Source organism: Eumetopias jubatus, unplaced genomic scaffold, assembly GCF_037043125.1.
Source record: "Eumetopias jubatus isolate StellerSeaLion01/CBP00866 unplaced genomic scaffold, mEumJub1_p1.0 scaffold_2, whole genome shotgun sequence".
In the NCBI taxonomy this organism is placed as follows: Eukaryota; Metazoa; Chordata; class Mammalia; order Carnivora; family Otariidae; genus Eumetopias; species Eumetopias jubatus.
Window position 1 is genome coordinate 113,088,667 of NW_028274808.1, and position 18,757 is coordinate 113,107,423.

General features: G+C 41.5%; 1 protein-coding gene across 1 annotated transcript in view; it reads left to right on the forward strand.

Moving 5' to 3' along the window:
• Window positions 1-16,372: 16,372 nt before the first annotated feature.
• COL25A1 (collagen type XXV alpha 1 chain) overlaps window positions 16,373-18,757 on the forward strand; it is a 452,975-nt gene continuing 450,590 nt past the window's right edge. The window contains exons 1-2 of the mRNA XM_028121315.2: window positions 16,373-16,669; window positions 17,749-17,818. Coding sequence (XP_027977116.2) covers window positions 16,373-16,669; window positions 17,749-17,818 — 367 coding nt within the window. The remainder of the gene's footprint in view (window positions 16,670-17,748; window positions 17,819-18,757) is intronic.

The following is an 18,757-nucleotide window of genomic DNA, read 5'->3' on the forward strand; positions in this document are numbered from 1 at the left end:
CTATATTTAACCATCACACATAAAAATACTTTGAAATCTCGGGGAATGTACCTGTATGCCTCCCTTAGCTCAGCCCTTACCAGAAAGAGAAGGCCATCCTCACTACCCAGCTAGATCTTTTTATTTTCCCATTGATGAAAGCTGACGTATATCCAGGGGAGGTACACAGAAGGTGACAGAGGCAGTGGGAGATTTTTCTCAGGCAAAGGCTGGGTGATCAGTTGCCAAAGACGTCAACATAACACAGCTCCTGCACACCTGAATGGCGCCCCTTACTGGATCTCCCTCTGAGCTGCCCGTGGCCTTCCTCTATCCCCACGCCCAGGCCCAGGGTCCAGTTTCTCTTTTATCATTCCTCAGAGCAGTGCAAGCTGTATTCTCTTTTTTTCTTTCCCTAATAGTCTAGGAAAACTAGAGCCTGATGTTTTTCTCTTTTTGGAAGAACCAGAGAGTTGAATCCTTAAGTGCACCATTTCTTCATCTCTGTGGGGACAGGATCAACACACACAGAGATCCTCGACTTAAATACCTACAGAAAGGAGACAAATGACTGAAAGAGGTTGGTGGTGAGGGCTTGTCATCTCCAGTTTTTATATAGAAAAATAGGGTTAAATGTGTGTATGGGAGTGTGTGTGTGGGGGGGTATGGACTAGAAGGCCACTGCTCTCTGATTTTGAGAAGGGCTGTAAGCTGCATTTATATAGTGCTTTTCAATAGATGGAGAAAGTGAAACATGCAGAGGGTGAAGGACGGCAGTGGAGGACTGATGGGAAATGCGGTGAGTTGAAGAACTTAAGCTCTCCCTAAGGAAGCTGCTTCTACTTAGCTTCAGTTGATGGCTGCCAGTTGGCAATGAGGACAGTTGCCAGATCTTCTGAGTTTTCAGAGGATGGAAATCCAGATTTTTTAAAATGGGAACTCTCCTATTTTTAAAACACTGTGTGGGCCAAACCAAACACGTTTGTGGGCTGAATTCAGTCTGTGGCCTACCATTTTGAGACCTTTGATTTATAGTCCTCACAAAACATGACATTTCTGTTCCAATTTGTAATCTCAAGGCTTGTTACTTCCAGACTCAGTTCATTTCTGTACTTCACCTTCCTCCCTCACTCCTTTATTATTTACACACATGTCTGACTCCCTCTCAAGATTATACCTTATTCTGATGGTGCAGCTTGCATCTTTTTCAATTTTGTATCTTCTCTGAAGATTACTATAGTGTTTTAAATAGCACAACACTCAGTAAGTGCTGGTTAAACAAATGTTTGTTCAATAATGCATTTTCAAAGCTGGTCAAAGGAAACTTGAAGCTCTACTTGGGGTCCATTTACAGAAACACAATTTGCCAAGAAACAAAGATGTGAAAGCCATCTTGGAATTTCTACCTCCAGTGATAGTTGACTATAATTCGGCCCAACTTTTTCATAAATAAACTAAAGTATCTCCACAAAATATAGAAAACATCTTAATAATAGCATCAAAGACTTAACAAGCTGTGAGGAATTGCTTTGAGAGACCAGGAATAAAGAGCATAAATTGGTGAACTAAGAAGTCTTTTATCCTGGCGGCATTAGCCATGTGTAGGAGGTGACAGAGAAGAGGAGAAAGAGCTCCATAAGTGGGGTAAGACTGGAAAACAAGATGGAGACCTTGGAGACTCACCCACAGCCCCTTGGCTGGGACTCTCCCAATGTCCTTGCCTCCCCCACATTAGGTATGTGGCCTTTCTTGAGAAATAGCTGAGCAGTGCTTTGGGCTTTGGAGGGACAGGAGTAGGAGCTCAGTAACATCTGAGGTCAGAAACCTTATGTGACATGCCCTTTGCCCCTGGACAGGCCGGTGACTTTCCCCATTCAGCTTCCTTCCTTTGTAACTCACTGATAAGGCTAATCTTAAGTTAAATAATTCTTGAGCCTGTGGTCAATGGAACTGTTAAAGCTCTACAGAGTGTGCTGAACATTAGCCTGAGGTAGTACCAACCTTATGCTTTGGTCTTTACCTTTTGAAAGCACCTGGCTGCATCTTTCTCCAGCCCCCTCCTCATAGAGTGAAAGGTCTACTGGGCCATGTGCCCAACTACAGCTGATTCTGTATACTCTCTCCATCTCCCAAACATGCTCAGGGTACTGGACAGTGGATTTCCCTTCCAAATGGTGCCAAAACCCATCTCCCAGGTCTCCAAGTCTTCTTCCTTGGGCCCCATCCTCCAAAGGGCATATCTCGTCATTGGGGTGTGGATTTGTAGGTCCCAGAGGTGGCCAAGAGGTAAGTTGTATGTCTGAATGTGGGGGGGTGGGGGGCCGGTATGGACAGACTTGGCAGTGAGGTTAGGTGCCCACAAGACCACACATGGTGCTTGATTATAGTACTCAAAGCAGGTAACTAATAAGAAATAATCAGTCATCTAGGAACTTTGTGAAGTTAAGGTTGTGTCAGGTTCCCTGAATTGGACTTGTTGCTATGATAACATGAGAGTAGCCAACTCATGTTGACAAAATTGTACTTAACAACAGTCTTGTTGTGAGACTTGGTTCCCTAAATCAGAGAAAGTTCCTATTCAGGTTCAAGATGTATAATAGTTGTCTATATAACGGGTGGTCTGGAAAATGGAATAAATGAGGTGATTAAAATATATAGCCTGCCTGGATCTTAGCCCACAGCCCACTGCCAGGCCCTTCCTGATGTCACATTCTATCCACTTGCAAAGATTTTCATCTAATACCAACTTCCAGGAATTCATTTAATCATGATCCAGACATGTTAGTGACAAGAGTAAGAACATGTACATCATGTTAGCAATGAGCTAAATATCCTCTGTCAATTATAGCAAATGACATCTCAAGAAGTGAGACCTCAAATATTCTTTGTGATGTCAACATGCTCCCAGAAAAATTATATGCTTTTCACAAACAAGCACTTTTGCCTTTAATGATAATTATTTAGGGATTTTGGAGTAACATGCCAAACATATCATTTTGGGAGAACTGAATAAAATTTATTTAAAAAAATTTTCCCTCCCAAGATTATAAACTCTAACTGCATATTATATTTCAATTTTTATACATGTCCATGGTAGATATATTCTATGAATGAGGTGATAAACTTTGATGCTCTTAATGTACTCATTCAGTTGAATACTTGGTTTAATCTAAAGAGATGATTAATAATAAAGTTTTTAAAAAACTGAGGTACAATTCACAAAACACACAACCAGGGGCACCTGGGTGGCTCAGTTGTTAAGCGTCTGCCTTCCGCTCAGGTCATGATCCCAAGGTCCTGGGATCAAGTCCCACATCGGCCTGCCTCCTCCACGGGACGCCTGCTTCTCCCTCTCCCACTCCCCCTGCTTGTGTTCCTGCTCTCACTCTGTCTCTCTCTGTCAAATAAATAAATAAAATTAAAACAAAACAAAACACACAACCATTTTGAAGTGTATAGTTCAATGTCATTTGGTGTATTCACAATGTTGTGTAATCACCACCTCTCTCTAGTTTCAGAACTTTTTCATCACCCTGGAGAAAATCCCCTACACCATGAAGTAGTCACTTCTTTTTTTTATCCCATCTTCTGGTAAATACTAATGCATGTTTAGTCTCTATGGATTTGCCTATTCTGGATATATTATATAAAGAGTCATATAATATGTGACCTTTTGTGTCTGGCTTCTTCCACTTAACATGATGTTTTTATGGTTCATCTGCATTGTGGCATGTATCAAATACTTCATTCCTTTTATGGCTGAATAATATTCCATTGTATGAATATACCATATTTTATTCATTCATTCATGCATGCACGTATTTATTGATGGGCATTTGGGTTGTTTCCACTTATTGGTTATCATAAATGATGCTGCTATAAACACACGTGTACAAGTTTTTGTGTAGACACATGTTGGCAATTCTCTTGGGGAGTGCCTAGGAGAATTGCTGGGTTATATGGTAACTCTGTGTTGAACTCACTTTTTTTTTTTAATGTTTAACTTTTTGAAGAACTGCCAGACTCTTCTCAAGTGGCTTTACTATTTTGCATTCCCATCAGCAATGTATGAAGGTTCCAATTTTTCTCCACATCCTTGATGACACTTGTATTATCTGTATTTTTTATTATAGCCACCTCAGTGAGTGTGAAGTATCTTGTTGCAGTTTTGATAAATGTTTCCCTAATGGCTAATGATGTTGTGCATTTTTTCATGTATTTATTGGCTGTTTGTGTATCTTTGTTGGAAAAATGTCTATTCAGATTCTTTGCTCATTTTTAAATTGGGTTACTTATCTTTTTATTATTGAGATGTGAGAGTTCTTTGTATTCTCCAAATGCAAACCCCATATCAGATACTCAATTTGCAGATATTTTCTCTCATTTTGTGGCTTGTCTTTGAGTTCTTGATCTTTGAAACACAGAAGGTTTAAATTTTGATGAAACCAAATGTATCTATTTTTCTTTTGTTGCTTGTGCTATTGTTGTTGTATCTAAGAAATCATTGCCCAAACCAAGGTCATGAAGATTTATCTCAATGTTTCTTCTAAAGACTTTATAGATTTAGGTCTAATTATTTTGGGTTAATCTTTTTAATATGGTATGAAGTAGGGTCCAATTTCATTCTTTTGCATGTGGATATCCAGTTGTTCAAATCATATTATATCTTTATATTATTTTTTCTAAAAATCTGAACTTTTTTTCTACAAATACGTTTTTCTGCCATATTTCTTCATTTCTGTCAATGGTAGTGTCACTCATCTATGGACTGGAAACCCCAAGTGACTCATCCTCTTTCTTTGAATATTTTAGCCCTGGGCTCACCAGTATCAGTCATTGCTCCCTTCAAAAAAATTTTTTTTAAAGATTTTATTTATTTATTTATTTGACAGAGAGAGACACAGCGAGAGAAGGAACACAAGCAGGGGGAGTGGGAGAGGGAGAAGGAGGCTTCCCGCCGAGCAGGGAGCCCGATGCGGGGCTTGATCCCAGGACCCTGGGATCATGACCTGAGCTGAAGGCAGACACTTGATGACTGAGCCACCCAGGCGCCCCCCAAGGCAGGTTCAATGTCACAACTCTGAGATCATGACCTGAGCCGAAAGCAGACACCTAACGACTGAGCCACCCAGGTGCCCCACGATATGGTATTATTAACCATAGTTATCGTGTGGTACATTAGGTCCCCAGAATTTATTCATTTTATAGGTAAAAGATAAATAACAAATAATTTAATCTAAGTATATCCCAAATATCTCATTTTTCTTTAAAGTGTCGGCCGTGCAACATTTGGTACATACTTAAATAACTTGTTTATTCGAAATTCCAATTTAACTGGGCATCCTGTGTTTTATCTAAGAACTCTATTATAACCAAGCTATGTGAAAGATTAGGTTGCTCTGAAATGGTGTTTTTAAAATTTGTTTTTATTTTTTTATTATTTTTTAAAGACTTCATTTATTTATTTGTCAGAGAGAGAAAGACAGAGAGAGCCCAAGCAGGGGGAGTGGCAAGCAGAGGGAAAAGCAGTCTCCCCAACTGAGCGGGAAGCCTGATGCGGGGCTCCTTCCCAGGACCCTGGGATCATGACCTGAGCCGAAGGCAGACGCTTAATCGACTGAGCCACCCAGGTGCCCCGTAATGATTTCAATGTCCATGCAGATGATTATTCCAATACCCCTGTGTCTCAGTTTTTTATTTAACCTGATGATCTTGTTGTACAGCTTAACTCAGCCATTTGTATCCAAGGTCATATTCTAGATAAGTAGTCCTCGATTAGAATTAGAATTAGCTCTCAATTAGATGAGCTAGGAAGATTTTAAGTGATATCAATGACAGTCCTCCTCCAACCTAATTATATCAAAATCTCCTGGGATATGACATGGGCATCATTATTTCTAATGTGCCACCAGGATTGTGAAACACTGCCCCAGACATTGCCATTACCAATAACTTTAATACTTACCTCATATCAAGTATTCCATTCTCCGCTTGCCACCTCCTAATTTTCCATCTTGCTGCTTTAAATGGACTCATTCCAACAAATCTTCTACTGCAATCTACAACCCATTCATTGTAGCATCTTTTCATTGTCCTTCACACCTTTAGTGTCCATACTTCCCTTTGTGGTACTCTGTTGGAGTGATGGCCCCCAGTGAATCATGTCTCCAGTATTCATGCCATTGTGAAGTCCCCTTCCCTTGAAACAGTGTTAGCTAGAAGACTTGCTTTAACCACTAACATATGGTAGAAATGACACTTCTCTTTGAGAAGAAGCCCAGCTACCCTGCTGGAGAGACTATGTGAAAAGATCACACAAAGAGACTAAGTGCAGAGGGAGAGGCCCTGAGGAAACATGCAGTAGAGCTGAGGAACTCAAGTGACAGTGAGAATCGAGGCTCCAGACAGTCCAAGTGATTTCAATGTGCAGCCAAAATTGAGAACCACTGATTTACCTGCTGATGGCTCCCAAATATGGATCTTTATTGTCCAATAGAACTTTCTGCAAAACTCTAGAAGGTCCTCTATGATCTATCTTCCATCCTGTCATCCCTCTAACATCCTCCCTACTGCTCTCCCCTTGCTTACTCTATTCCTGCTACATTGACCTCCTTGCTTTTCCTCAAAGACACTACGTATAACGTATATAACCACTTCAGGGCCTTAGCTTGTTCCCCCTTCCTGCAGTACATTTCCTCCAGATGTTCACAATATCCACGTCTCACTCCGTCATCATCTTCTGTTCTTCGCTCAATGCAATGAAATAAGTGCTGTAATTGAGTTAATTTTGTTGTTTTGCTGAAATGTCAACTAATATAGATTTATTAGAATATGTGAAGATAAGCAAATAATAAAAGTGTGCAGTGCCCATTGTGGTGAGGATATGAAGCAAGGGAAACTGTTATGTATTGATAGTGGGTGTATAAATTGGTACAACAGCTTATCTACCAAAGTTGATGATATATACATTCTATGAAGTAGAAATACAGCTCTGGTGGTTTCAAAATATGTCCACAAATTCTTTGATAGTCATCCCTTTAATAGGTGGGGCTTAGTCCTTAGCCATTTGAAGAGGGACTAGACTTAGTGACTCACTTCTAGTGAATAGATATGATGGAAATGACAGTGTGTGACTTCCAAGATTGGTTATAAAAGGCATTGAAGTTTCTTCTTTACCTCTTTCTTGGATCACTCGCTCTGTGTGGAAGCTAGATGCCATGTCATAGGGACATCCAAACAACCCTTTGGAGAGACCCAAGTGACAAGGAACTGCAGTCTCCTGAAAGAGTCAGAAAAAAATTAAAACTTCTTGCCATGTAAATGAACCATGTGCGTGAGCCATCTTTGAAGAAGATTCTCCAGCCCTACTGAAGCCTTCAGATGACTACAGCCCCAGCTGACATCCTGACTGCAATTTCATGAAAGACTCTGAGCAAGAACCATCCAGCTAAGCCATTTCCAAATTCCTGTTATATAGAGATTGTGAAATAATAAAATTGTGTTGTTTTAAGCTTCTAAGTTTGGGGAAAATTTGTTGCACAAGAGATAACTAATATAATAGCCTAGACTAATTCTTGCACCTGTATAAAAATAGATGTACAGAAGAATGTTTATAGTGGCATTACTTGACATGGAGGGGAAAAAGGAAAAAAAACAGAGACACCCAAAAGCCCATCAACAGAAGAATGGATAAATACAGGTGGTGTAATCATACAACGGCATATGTATAGTAGTAAAAATATTTGAAGAGAGTTACAACTTGAATAGATCCTTCAAATACAATGTTGAAAAAAAATAACACATTTATACAAATAGAAGTTAAGAAACATATAAAGCTAAATACTAGATTGATTATGAGTATATACATATATGGTAAAATTAAAGAAATGCAAGGGAAATTAAGCATTATATTTAGGATGTGGTATATTAGTTATCTATCATTTAATAGTTAATTATCCCCCAAAGTGGCTTAAAATAATAAACATTTATTATCTCACAGCTTTTGTGGTTTAGCAACTTGGAAGGAGTTTTGCTGGGTACTTCTGGTCCTAGATCTTTTTTTTTTTTTAAGATTTTATTTATTTATTTGAGAGAGAGAGAGCGAGAGCATGAGAGGGAAGAGGGTCAGAGGGAGAAGCAGACTCCTTGCTGAGCAGGGAGCCCCATGTGGGACTTGATCCCGGGACTCCAAGATCGTGACCTGAGCCGAAGGCAGTCGCTTAACCAACTGAGCCACCCAGGCGCCCGGTTCTAGATCTTTCATGAAGTTTCAATTAAAACATTGGCTGTTACTTCCATCGTTTGAAGGCTTAAAAGGGGCAGGAGGATCCGTTTCATCCACGTATAGCAATTTGGCGCTAGTTACTGACAAGAAGCTTCAGTTCCTGCCCATATGGGTTTCTTCTTAGGCTCTTTGAATGTGTTCATGACATGATGACTTACTTTCCTCAGAGGTAGAAAAACACAGTCATCCTCTCCTAAGACCTCCAAATTCACATTTTTTAACAGCATCAGCTGGGAGGTCAAGAATTTTATTACCGAAATCAGATCCAGGTGTGAATGAAGCCCTTCAGGTGTGGTTCCTTGATGAGGAACCTCAAGTTCCTCTCTTTAAGTACAGTTACTTTCCATATAAAGCCCTGTGAACTAAAGAAACAAGTTATCTGCCCCATATCTACCCAACATATGATAGTGGGACAGGCATAGAATAACTGCTTTAGTCATTCTTATTTAATTAAAGTGGGGAAAAAAATATCTCCAGGAATCACTGGTTCACAGAGCTTCTGTAATTCACCCGGGCACATGTCAGAAGTTCTTTGATTAGGGCTGAGGCTTATTCCTTCCTGGGAATGATTCCCCATAACTTTTGGCTTGGCCTTTTGACCCTTTGTTTCTGTGCTCTGAGTTGTTTTCTCTTTACTATGTAATATATCCTGTATTTTCAGCTCCACAGTTTTCTTAGTCCGCTTCCTGCCTGTAGAGATTTTAGAGTCTAAAGTCCTCTTCTTTTGTACTGTCTCTCTTCTTTTGGTTCAAGCTGATGTTTTCTCCAGTATAATTTTCTTTAAAAAGGTTTGTTGGTCTCTTATAAATATTATTGGGGTTCATTCCACTGAGATAAGTCATATTCTCCTTTGGGTTTATATGGAGACTACTAACGGATAGCATCCTTTAATTTGGATATGCTCTCTTGCTTGATTAAACAGCTCTCTGAGGCATCACTTTAGATATTTCTGAGATCTTAACAAAAGATAGTATACTCAGCTTTTCTGTCTTTCTGAGAGTTTCTGGATTTGATCTTGTCCAGAAGCTATTTCTTAATATTAGTATCACTTGTCACCTGGAGAGGATGTGAAATGTCTCAGTTGCAACAATTCCTGGCTTCTTTCTGTTTAAGAGTCATTCCTTTACTGTATCTATCTCCTTTTATACTTTACTACACACAGTAAGAAGAAACCTGTTGGCATTTTCAGTCTTCTGAATGGAATCTTCTTGGCTAAGTCACACACTTCATGAAGAACATTTTTCTACTTTCCATTTTACCACAGGCAATAGTGTTGCAACATCTGCTCTACATAATGAGAATCTATTTCGTCACAGTTTCCAATGACATTTTTCTCACTCTCCTTTGAGTCCTCACCTGAAGTCTCCTAGAAGGCCATGTGGCATCTACTGAGAGATTCCTAGACTCTCAGACTTTTACTGTTATTCCCCTTAAAATCCTTCCACAAAGGGTTTATGTATGTTCGGTCTTACGGATTGTGCCAAGCAGTTTTCTTTCCTTCTTTCTTTCTTTATTTTTTAAAGATTTTATTTATTCATTCGAGACACAGGGATACAGAGAGAGAGAGAGAGAACGCGAGCAGGGGGAGAGGCTGAGGAAGAAGCAGGCTCCCTGCTGAGCCAGGAGCTGGACGTGGGGCTCTATCCCAGGACCCTGGGATCATGACCTGAGCCAAAGGCAGATGCTTAACCATCTGAGCCACCCAGGCGCCCCTCAAGCAGTTTTCTAAAGTGCTTGTGCTCACTTCCATTCCATTCAGCAGTGTGTGAGAGTTCCCATTGCTCCACATTTGTTATATTTGTTACTGTCTCCTTCATTTGGAGATTTACATTACACTTAATATTAGGCATTGTAATGCTTTACACATATCATCCCATTTACTCACTGCAACAAAGTATTGTTATATTTGTTTTATAGATGAGAAAACTGAGGCACAGAAAAGTTTAAGTAATTTGTCCCCGGTCACACAGCTATTCAATGGCAGAGGTGGGTTATAAACCAGGCAGTCTGGCCTTAGAGTCTGTGCTTGGAACCATGACCTGAATCAATGCTACAAATGTGTTCTGTCCACATAACTTTACAACACAAGGTTGATTTGGTACATACAATGAAAAGTTGCTTTGGTTAGAATCAGCAATTAAACTAGCATATTTTGGGAAAATCTGGTATTATCTTGTTATTTAAGGCTTGAGAAAAAAATTCGTCTCCTCCCTCCAAATGAAACAAAACAAAAACAGAACAACGAACAAACATTAAACTGACGCTGCAGAGAGGAATGGGATTTTGAAGGGCTTGTCTTATCTAGATTATTGGATTCATACAGCTGTAAACCCCCTGCTTAGCCAGGCTTGTGTAAATGGGATCAGTTCCTTGATCTGTCTGAAAGGGAATTTTTCAGCCTGTGACTAGAGCCAAATCCTACTTTTCTGCTCTTCTACTCCTAAAGATATTTATAATTTGTTTGTGATTTATTGAAATTTGCCTGGCTGTGGGAGAACTGCATCTTCTAAATTCACTTCACTGCCTACTCCATTCTATTTGGGAAACATTGTCTTCTTAAAAGATGTTTCTCTGGGAGCACATTCTCATCTGAAGTTTATGAGATAGCATGCTCAATACAACACATAATTTATTCCACCATTTTCTTTATTAAGGCACACAGAGGGTGGTGGTGGGTGTACAAAGATGGCCACAAATCCCCTCATACATTTACTTCTGTTGGAGAACTGTGGTGGCGAACTTTGGTTAAAACTGTGGTCTTAGGAACCTAATTAGCCTTAAAAATTAGTGGTGCTAAAAGATATTTTCTGACCAAGTGAAACACTTTTCTGTCATATAGTTAATATCTAAAAACAGCATAACATGATTATTCCAGCTATTTATTTTGGTCAGGGAATCTTTCTCAATACACATAAGACATTGGAGGGGGCCAGGGTGGCTCAGTCGGTTGAGTGACTGACTCTTGATTTCGGCTCAGGTCGTGATCGTGGGGTCATGAGATCAAGTCCTGGGTGGGGCTCCACACTCAGGGGGGGAAGTCTGCTTGAGATTCTTTCCCTCTGCTACTCCCCTGGTGGGAGCATCTGCCTACTCTCTCTTAAATAAATAAATAAATTAAAAAAAATACACATAAGACATCGAAATTTTGAGTATGTGTTAATTTACATCCATTCTATATATCCTCTATTGATCAGCCTTTCAGAGGCAAATAGAAGTGGATGATGCCTTTTCTGAAAAACAAAAAAACAAACAAAAAACCACTTCTACCTACTTAAGAAGCCCTTTTATCTTCCTCATTTTTGTTTTCTCCTGGTCACCTTCTCTCTCACTTCAACTGCCAGCCATGTTTCTCTGTCAGAAGTCTGTTTATGTCTCTTGTTCAGGGGCCTGGAGATTGGTAACAGTAGTGCTAGCAGTAATGTCGAGTCCTGGGTCATGACTGTGACTAGGCTAACAGTAGGGAGGAGAGATGAGAGCACTTTACAACTTGACTGGGTAATTGTTTTTGAGTTGCACCAATGGGAGGCATCAAAGAAATAGAACATATTTTATTCTGTTTAATATGCTTCAATAGAGGGCATCCTAATTTTACATGTCATGGGAGAAGACATATATCTCCAATTCTTTCCCAGTGGGCATGTCAGTAAAATAGGAATGCATAAACATTTGAGACACAGGGACTGTTATTACAGGGCCTACTTGAGTTATAGGGCATTATTGTGGTTTTAACAGTGATTATGATGCTATAGCAGATGAAGACTGATTTCTTGTGATTAAGATTCTATTAGGGTCCTATTGCTGTTATACCGTATTACCACAAACTCTGGGTCTTGAACAACACAAATGTATTAATTATAGTTTTTTTTTAAAGATTTTATTTATTTATTCATGAGAGAGAGAGAGAGAGAGAGAGAGAGGCAGAGGGAGAAGCAGGCTCCCAAGGAGCAGGGAGCCCAATGCAGGACTCGATCCCGGGACCCTGGGATCATACCCTGAGCCGAAGGCAGACGCTTAACCATCTGAGCCACCCAGGCGCCCACAAATGTATTAATTATAGTTTTAACGGTCAGAAGTTCTAAAATCAAAGGGTTAGTAAGGCTACATTCCTTCTGGAGGTTCTAGGGGAGAATTTGTTCCTTGACTTTTTCAGCTTCTAGGGACTTCCCATATTCTTTTGCTTCCATCTTTGAAGCTAGTATTCATATCACTCTGACCTCTGCTTCTGTGGTCACAACTCCTCTTACTATGAGACTCTGTCTCTTTCTTATAAGGACCCTGGTGGTTACACTGGGGCCACCCACATGGTAGAAGGAAACCTCCGCATCTCAAGATTCTTAATCACATCTGCAAATCCAAACATTCCCCATTTACAGGTTTTGGGGAATAGGATGTGGACATCTTTAGGGGTCTACTATACTTCCAACCACATACTATTCTGCAACCAGCTGCTTGCCTTTTCTTACTACTGATATGAGTCTTAGGCAAATCAGAGTTAGCTGGACTGCATCATTTTTAGTGTTATTTTTACTTTTTGAATCCTTTTCCACATAGGAACCAAAACAACAACTGTGCCCTGGTGAATCTATAGAACAAATTGGGTTTAGATCCCCAGAACTTTCTTGATCCAGGCTTTCTCTGGGCTTGATGCAGAAAATCTACTAGGTTTTGAAATATTAGTGCTAATGACTGGTACATTTCTGGGGTATTGTGCCCACCAAAGAAATAAAGCAAAACGAATCCTCTGATTAAAGATCCCAAATCCACAAAATTCCAACTCTGTCTACTAAGGCCTGACAGTTCTGAAAGCTTGAAAGAGTTGTTAACCTTCTCAGGGCCAATTTCCATAAAGCATGATAGAAGAACACTGCATCATCCAAATTAAATGTGTGACCTACTGTCAACATCAGTCAACACACAAAGTGGCCTTTCCACTGAAATTTCAAAAGAGCAGTGCCTTACCCCAAAGAAAGTTCTTCATTCTCTGTCTCCACACCTTCATTAGAGAAGCTGGCATGGAGAGTGTGAGGGGGAAGATGAGCAATGAGGAAGGTGAGATGACAGACACCAGGTGGTGATTTGTAAGATACATTATTTCCATCCTAAGGACAATAGAAAATATTGAAGGGATTAAGGTAGATGAGGAGAGGAGGACAAGGCAGAAGTCAAGGGTTATTGGTGGTATTTTGGCTTGGGGACACCGTATAGATGGCAACTCCATTTACTGAGATGGGAAACAAAGGAAAAAATAGGGTTTGGAGGTAAGATGCAGGTTAAATTGAATTGCTTATGAGACATCCAAGTAGAATTAGCAAACAGGCAGTTGGCTATATAGGTCTGAGCTTGGGAGAGAGGTTTGGGCTTACAATATGGATTTATTACTCATCAGTTTATGTATGGTAATTGAGAGCACCACTGGAGATTGTGTACAAAGTTAGAAGATGGCATAAGATAAAGACCTAAGGAGCACCAACATTTAGAGAACAAGCAGAGGAAAACATCTGCAAAAGAGAGCAAGGTAATGGTTAGAGAGGTAATTGGAAAATCAGAAAGAGTTGACATATTAAAAAAATTTATACCTATTCCTTGGGTGCTATTACTTGGAAACATGTTTAATCACAATTAAATGTGACTTGAAAATTGTTTCCTTATATATAAAATGGGGCCAATAATTCCTTACCGGCATCACAGGGTTATGAGGTTCAAATGAGAAAACATATTTGAAATAATTTTGTGAAGTGTTACACCAGTGGTTCTCAAGCTTAAGTTTGCATCAAAACCACCAGGAGGACTCCTTACAACACACATCTCTGTTTTTTTATTTTATTTATTCATGAGAGTCAGAGAGAGAGAGAGAGACAGAGAGACAGAGGCAGAAGCAGGCTCCCCACCTAGCAGGGAGCCCGATGCGGGACTCGATCCCAGGATCCTGGGATCATGACCTGAGCCGAAGGCAGACGCCCAACCATCTGAGCCACCCAGGCGCCCCACACATCTCTGTTTTTGAATCATTAGTAGTAGTAGTTTCTGAGTTAGTAGGTGTAGGGAGGGGTCCCAGAATTTGAATTTTGCATAAGCTCTCAGTTGATGATGTTGACAGTCTGGGACCACCCTTTGAGACTACTGTGTAATACAACTGTAAGGAATTTTGCTTTTGCTTTTATAATACAATTCACTGTTTTCCTCCGATGTTGTGTCTGTTTCATCCTCTACTCCTTTTTCATTTCTGTATTCTCCATCAACAAATGATGAAACATTTTTACCCTGCTTCCTACCTAGCAATATCTTTACGTTTGTGAAAGATGAGCTTAGTGCAGTATTTCCTTGATCGTTTACATTAATGAGCATCGACCTGACATTAGCTTATTAAGAAGGATAAGAAAAATATATGGTTATTTCCCGTGAGGAGGAGATAAGAAGGGACTTTTTGGAGTAAAAGGTGAGTTTTTTTTTTCAAAATCAATTAGATGTAAAATGCTACTTATTACCTACTTTCAAAAATCCCATTAGAGAACTTGTAATTTGATCCAGAGGGCGGAGAGTCAGGTAAGAGGAAAAACTGACCTCATTTTCAGTCCTTCCCTAAATCCTGAGAAATGTGTGTACCTCCACGCTCCCTTTTTCAATCCCACAAAACGGGGAATCAGGAAAACGCATTAGCACCCTAGTACAGACTAGGAACACCGAGCGGGGAGGAGACTCAGCCCCATCAAGACAGAAGGAAACTGGGGGAGGGGAGAGAAAACTTCCCCTAGTCGGAGACTGCAGCGCGGCCGTGGGAAGAGAAGGGAAGTGGGGACATTTACCTCGGGCGTCAGTCAGACACTTCGCCTCGGGGCATGTGGGAATGTGAGGAAGGAGGGGGAAAGGTTGCACCAGAGCGAGATCGCAATAGCTCCCGCTGCTGCTTTTGAGTGAAGATCTGGAGAGCTAGAGATTTCTGCTTCACTTCTTCCCTCCTGGAGGCCATTTCTCCATATTTAACAGGGATAAAGAGGGGGCGTTGGGCCGCGTGAGGATAAGCCAGAGTTACCGCCTTCCCCACAGTAGACCCCGCTTCAGCCCCTCGCCCAGGCGGGAGATGTGGCCTTAGGGGACGCTGAAGTTACTCCGTGGAGGGGGAGGGGTCGCCACGCTCCCCTCCAATCACGGTGGCCGTTTCCGCTATTTGCATGTATTATGCTAATGTAGACCTCCCGCTCAGCTCCCTCCCGAGCTCTCCGCCCCCTTGGAGGGTCTCCGGAGGAGCCCGCGGGCAGGGCGAAGGTGAATACGTTATGCTAATGAGGCGGGCTTCTGCCGAGGCTTTGGAAGGGGGGCGCAATGCTGTGGGAGCCCAGGGCTGGAGGCCGGGCGCCGGAAGGGGGGTCGGGGGAGGGACGTCGCGCTCGGAGCGCGCGCGCACTCACACACACTCACACACGAGCATCCCGAAGGGTATTTAAGGCTCGCACCCGCGAGGCTGCGGAGATACTTTGGGCAGCCGCGACTTAATCCCGGCCGCTCGAATTTGCTCTTTGGGTTATTTCGTTTTCCTCTGTCTCTTCTCCCCCTTAGCATCCTTTTTGCGCTGCGCTCTCGCGGTCTCTCTCAGCCTTTCTGCCTGGAACTGAATCTAGGTGGCAAACAGGTCGGCGTGCGGGAAAACACTGAATAGGTAGAAATAAGGCAAACTAACAGAGACGCAACAGGTCGGGTGCTCGGTGGCGAGGGCGAGCGGCGGCCCCTCGCTGCTCCTCTCGCGCTGTTCCTCGGACCCTGGGCGGCCGCTCTCGAGGACCCCTTCCGAGGTGTCCGTCCTCTGAGGGGCCAGGAGGGCCAGCCGGGAGGGTTTCATTCCGGTTTTTACCTTTTGGCCGCCAGTCCTCGGGTCTGAGGGTGCTTTTCACTCCCAGCTGGGCGGAGAGAAGAAAGCAGAGACGATGGTCCACGTCTGCTGGTCTCGGCGCTGAGGAAAGCGGAGCTCCATCTCCGAGCCCCGGCTCGATCTCCGCCAACTAGTTGTGCAGCCACCCAGGCTGAACTTTGGAGGAATCGTCCCTTTTCTTTCCTTTCAAAATTCTTGGAAGTGGTAGAGTGGGAGGCGAAGCCGAGGCAGCTGATCCTTCCACGATGCTGGTGAAGAAGCATGCAGGGAAAGGTGGGGGTCGGGAACCAGGCTCTGAGGACCAGAGCCCCGCCGGGCAGCGTTGTGTCTGGACCGTGCCCCCGTGCACCGCCCTGGCGGCCCTTCTGTCAGTGGTGGCTGTGATGTCTTGTCTGTACCTGGGGGTGAAAACCAACGACCTCCAGGCGAGGATCGCTGCTCTGGAATCCGCAAAAGGGGACCCTTTCATCCATCTGCTTCCCGATGGCCTGGATCAGCTCAAAACAATGGTGCAAGAGAAAGTGGAGCGACTTCTGGCTCAGGTGTGAAAGGCTGGGGTATTTTGCACGTGGATAATATCTTGCACAGGCGTGATTCTGTGTACAGGACCAGCCTCTATCCTTACTGTATGCATACTTGGTGTGGCTGGGTGTGCATACGCTAGGCCACCTTCTATGCTCACTGTAGCATATATTTGTATATGCACATCCTTTAATATCACCCTGTCTCTATCATCTTCCCTCGCTCTTAATGTTTGCATGTTGAACATATAGGAAGGACTGAAAGAGGGAAGGGTGGCCAGAATATCAGGGTGGCATTTTATCTCTTTATAATTTTCTAGAGTGACATAAGAATCTTTTCCAATCTTGTGGAGAATATTCCAGAGATAACATGTTATGTCCTTCATATGTTATAAGAAGGTTAGGGCCATAGGTGTTATTAATACACAAATGGTAATCACTCTTTAAAGTGAAATAATCTGATACATGATTTTTAGATTGATCATTTCCTACATTAAATGTTTTCATTTTCAATGTTTAAAAAGAAAAAAATTGCAGCTTAATTTTTTATAAAGGATGCAGTGGTAGAGGTGTTTATGAACACAGAGCCATTGCAGTTGAGAGTTGAAAGGAATCTAGGTGACATTGATCACAACCAGGGAGGGCATTAGACTAGAGTTAGGGGGTTTTCTGGAACTTGCCCTTCCAACAGAGAGGCTATTTGGCGGTGGTTGCGGCGCAACGTGATAAGCAGTTGACCTTCATGTATAAGATAGTGGCTGTTTTAAAGCCCATAGCTTACCTAAAACTACAACGTGTTAAAGCCAGGTTTTCGCATTGACTGCATATGCTTGAGCTGAGGGAGAAAGAGGAGAGTGGTGGTAGTTGAAGAATGGAGGAAGATATTGTACAAGTCCAGCAGTCTTTATACGGTGTCAGTAGTCATTTCTTTTTTTAGGGCTTGGGTACTGTTACCTTTTGACTAAAGTCCAAGTACATATATAAATGTTAGTTATGCAGGCTCTCAAATGCTGGTAAATCAAGCATATGACCAGAGAGTTCCTGAAGAATCCATTTCCCTACCATGCTACTGATGATAATATCCTCTTCTTTTCCTACAGAAATCCTATGAACATATGGCTAAAATAAGAATTGCGAGAGAAGCACCTTCAGAGTGCAACTGCCCAGCAGGTAAAATGGAACTTATTTAACAAGGTTTTCTCCATAGCAGAGCAAAGTCCTGTATCTGTCAAGTCTACCTGTAATAATATTAAAGAAAGAATGCAGGCCCAACTTACTTTAATAAAATCAGCATGTCTCAGTCAAAAGAATGGCAAACAAAGCCCCAAATATTATTTTAAGCAGCATACCAAGGCCTGTTATGGGAAAGCAGAGGAGATAATCACCAAGGAAAATACAGGCAAGATGGCATACAAAGACAAAGTTCTTAGATTCACAGACTGAAAAATATTCTTCATTTTTATTCAGTTTTCATGTATGTGGTGAAAAGGACTGCAGAACATGTTAGATTCTGAATTCTCTGGTGGCCAATATTGCATTAGTACAGATTTCCATTTGTTCACTTTGACATATGGTTATGTTAGTAAATTACCTTAACTTCCACACCTGCTTTTATTCTTTTCTATCAAAAATGTTCTCTCTCCTACCGTATAGCTAATGATGAGGGCTGAGAGGAGATTAGTTCTTTATCTTGAGCTTCTCATTTCAAACTATTGCATCCTTGATGACTTCTCAGAAAAGGCTGTTATATCTTTTCATTTTTCTGTATAGCATTAGGAAACTGTATTAATGACAGCATATTTATAGAAGGATGGAAAAGAGAGACATCAATGAATAAAAACCCCTGTGTAATCATTAAATCTACATTCACAGACCTCTGAGGCTTGGTAGTCAGTCAACTGTAGATCTAACAGTTTAGGAGCCATTGAATGTGTCCATTGAAAAACATCTAGTGGATTCAACTGATATAAGCCATGAAAATCTCCCATGAGTCTTTTTTTTTCTCCCATGAGTCTTGAGATTTTTATTTCAGATAAATGTTGCTAATGCATTTATGAGCATTTTCATTTCTTCCATCATCACTTACAGACAAGTGAGTCTTTTGTTTTC